We start from the raw sequence: 3,102 nt of genomic DNA on the forward strand, positions 1-3,102 counted from the left end.
TTCAATCAAAAGTTACTAGCATATTTCTTAAATTAGTATTTTGAGAAATATTTTATTTCTCAAATTACGAATTTAAGAAATATTCTTATAAAAAGTGCTAACGTCAGCAAAACGAGATGAAATTTTTCAGAAACACTTCTCCTACCAATACAAGTTTGTGAGCAAAATTTCGTGCAGATACCATTTAGGTTCATTATATTTCTCATTTTCGTAATTTAAGTATTGAAAAATTTAGAAAATCAAGCATTTCCTTTCAGATTTTATTCTGATCTTAGATATCGAAGATAACAAAAGTGAAATTTTGATCCAGATATTTTTTGAAAAACATTTTCGGTACTTTACCAACCCTGATAAATGAAAAATTCATTCTTATTTTACCGACCAACCGACCCATATTTTGCTAACGATCTGAACAACAAATTGAATTGGTCTCGCCCTAATTGGTGAACGATAAACCATATATTTAACGTGAAAAATTCTTGTCGAATATCTGCTTAATATATTTCGTCACAACAGCAAGTAAAAAGATATATCGTTCTCAAAAGTGGTATCCGAACCTCGGTCCGAACATGACCCTTTTCCACCGGCAACTCCTCCCAAAATCAATGTTGGAGTTGAATTTTCGCACGTTCATCTCACGTTCAGACTCGCCTCACCATCAACATTGATACTGGGGAAGGTGGACAAACAGTTCTGTTTAGGATTGTAGCTACCATATACGTTACAAATTCCTGGCCTGACCGCATTGTTTGCTTCATTTCGAGATTTTATCTGACTGTTCGCTTCATTTTCACGTTTTATCCAATTCAAAACGACAGGGACTGAGTACCAGTACCCATCCATCAATTCGCGGGTGGATGACGGGCGTTTCGACACCCGTGATATCTGCAGCATCGATCACCAAACAATACTTTTCATAATTTATAACTCTTTATACTTTAAAATAAAAGATAGACTCCTAATTAACATAACCAATGAGGTTGACAAGCAAAATAATGTCAAAATGATATACGCTTTATCGATAACAATGAACAAGAAAGCAGCAGAAAAATATCCAAAAAAACACGCCAATTTCATTGCCATTTGTCGCAGTCCTAACACAGAACATCTTGAATGATGGTCTACCACTACAGAGAGAATGACAGTTGTAAAAGCAGTTGCAGGATAGCTAAACAGGATATTAAAACACTGTGTCATAAATATTGCAACGTTCCTCAAAGCGTCATTTCCAATACACTCCTTAGCTAAAGGAAGAATAATTGTCAGATTAAGTGCGTTTCCAGTCGTACATAACACAAGCATGTAATACGCATCAATGTACGTGTTGAATCTTTCGATATATTTCAATGTTAATACTGCAATGATAACTACTGTTATGGTCAAAATACTCAGATGTTGGATGCTCCAATGGAATAGATTAACAGCTACAATGTTAATCACTAACTCAGATTGAGCATAAACAATATTGATTAAAAATATTACATACAGTGGAACTAGAACGTCCACATTTTTCAATAGCTCTGTTAGTGTTAACGGTTTCGGATTGAGATCAACAATTTCTGGTTTATTAGCTACTGGTAGAAGTTCTGCTTGGTCATACTTTCCAATTATCTCCGATTCTGTAAACGGATATAAACTATGGTCCTTCTTTGCTATTGCCTCTGGTTTGTTAGACGAATATAGACTTTCTTTTGAAACTTCTTCGTTTGATATATCAGTGTTTTTCATATTGTCACCGCTAAATTGACATATAGATACTGATTTTCTTGATCCTACACTGAGTTCTTGATTGACTTTTAAGTAAACGTGATAACCAGGGTTTTTAGTCAAATCAGTTAACAAGAAGTAAGCGGCGACCCCGTATGTTAGTGTGCACCCAGCCAGAAACAGAGCAACACAGTTGTATTGATTGATTTCATGCCCAAATAATTTGAAGTTGACCCATTTGAATATGATAGGTGACACAGGGGCTAAGGCGTGGCAAATGATGGTTAATGTTTGTATCTTTGTGACCAGTACAGAAAGTTCTTTAGAAGGGTATGTTCGAGTTAATTCTCCTAAAAATAGAATGATTGTAAATTAAATCATGTTTTTAAACATCTTTCTTTTGGACTCTTCCAAAAAATGTCTGTACATGGGGGGGGGGGGGTGGTGGATATAGTGTTCGGGCGCATTGTGAAAAATCAACAAAATTTGCCTTGTCCGGGGGGTAAACTTGCTCTGTTTGAGGGTATTTTTAGTGTCATGCTTGTCCGGGGACCTGCTGTCCAGGAGGTCAAAAGTCACAATGTCCGAGGGGGGTTAATTTTCAAAAAATGTTATATATGCCAAGGTTAGGTAGGAAATTCTATACCTAGGTCACGTGACATTACAATAGAAGTTCAGTGCTTGACCAGTTAGATGCTCCTTGGGCTTTCAAAAACAATAGCAGCAATATTCTTTGCGATATTCACTTTTTTTTACTTGGAAGAGCTTAAAGTACGACATCTAGCACTTCGGGGTTTATAAATCTGTGGCACTATGAGCATCATAAAAGGCGAACAAAAGGCCTGAGTGCGAGTTTGGTTTTTGACTAACCTTGATAAGCTGGTTTGATTCCATCTGCTATTCCACATAAAAATCGACCAAAGATTGGGAACCAGTTTAAAACCGGTATCAAATATATTAAATTACCAGCAATGTTAAACCAAGCCATCGCCAGAGCCGTGCTCCGAAGATTACGATAATGATCCATATATCGACCAATCACAATCGAGGATAGAGTTGCCGATAAAAACAAAGCACCCATCGTCAAAGAATAATACAATTTCGCATTAGCCTCCGTCTCGGAAGAGGACTGGGCCCGAATTTGCGGACGTTTTCACAGTTTCACTTTCGTTTTCGGATATAAGACAGCGTTTTCAAGCAGAAAGCAGAGGAAATCTGTGAAATTATGGCAGGGAATGCTAACCTATTTTTCCAGTGTTTCTCAAGATTGGAGCAAGATCATTGTTCTAGAAAGTTCATAAAGGCCTAATAGTTTCAGATTAGTATGATTTCGTCAGAAAAAACATTTACACCAAAGCTCCTTATTGATATGTGAAGGCTACCAAAAATAGCAAT

General features: G+C 36.6%; 1 protein-coding gene across 1 annotated transcript; it reads right to left on the minus strand.

Moving 5' to 3' along the window:
* Positions 1–477: 477 nt before the first annotated feature.
* Positions 478–2,809, minus strand: LOC136801069 (uncharacterized). Its single transcript, XM_067057694.1, has 2 exons — positions 2,578–2,809; positions 478–2,057 (listed from the first exon to the last, which is right to left on the minus strand). Exons 1-2 carry the CDS (start codon positions 2,786–2,788, stop codon positions 922–924), a joined length of 1,347 nt encoding a protein of 448 aa, XP_066913795.1. The 5' UTR covers positions 2,789–2,809; the 3' UTR covers positions 478–921.
* Between the last annotated feature and the right edge of the window lie 293 nt (positions 2,810–3,102).

The sequence above is a fragment of the Clytia hemisphaerica genome, unplaced genomic scaffold, assembly GCF_902728285.1.
Source record: "Clytia hemisphaerica strain Z4C2 unplaced genomic scaffold, Clytia hemisphaerica genome assembly, whole genome shotgun sequence".
NCBI classification, from domain to species: domain Eukaryota; kingdom Metazoa; phylum Cnidaria; class Hydrozoa; order Leptothecata; family Clytiidae; genus Clytia; species Clytia hemisphaerica.

What these genes read in the sequence shown, in the direction of transcription:
- LOC136801069 (XM_067057694.1), bottom strand. Translation starts at nt 2,788, where the DNA reads ATGGGTGCTTTGTTTTTATCGGCAACTCTATCCTCGATTGTGATTGGT. An exon ending in AATCAAACCAGCTTATCAAG is followed by an intron (nt 2,058 to 2,577) that starts GTTAGTCAAAAA and finishes TTCTATTTTTAG; the next exon opens with GAGAATTAACTCGAACATAC.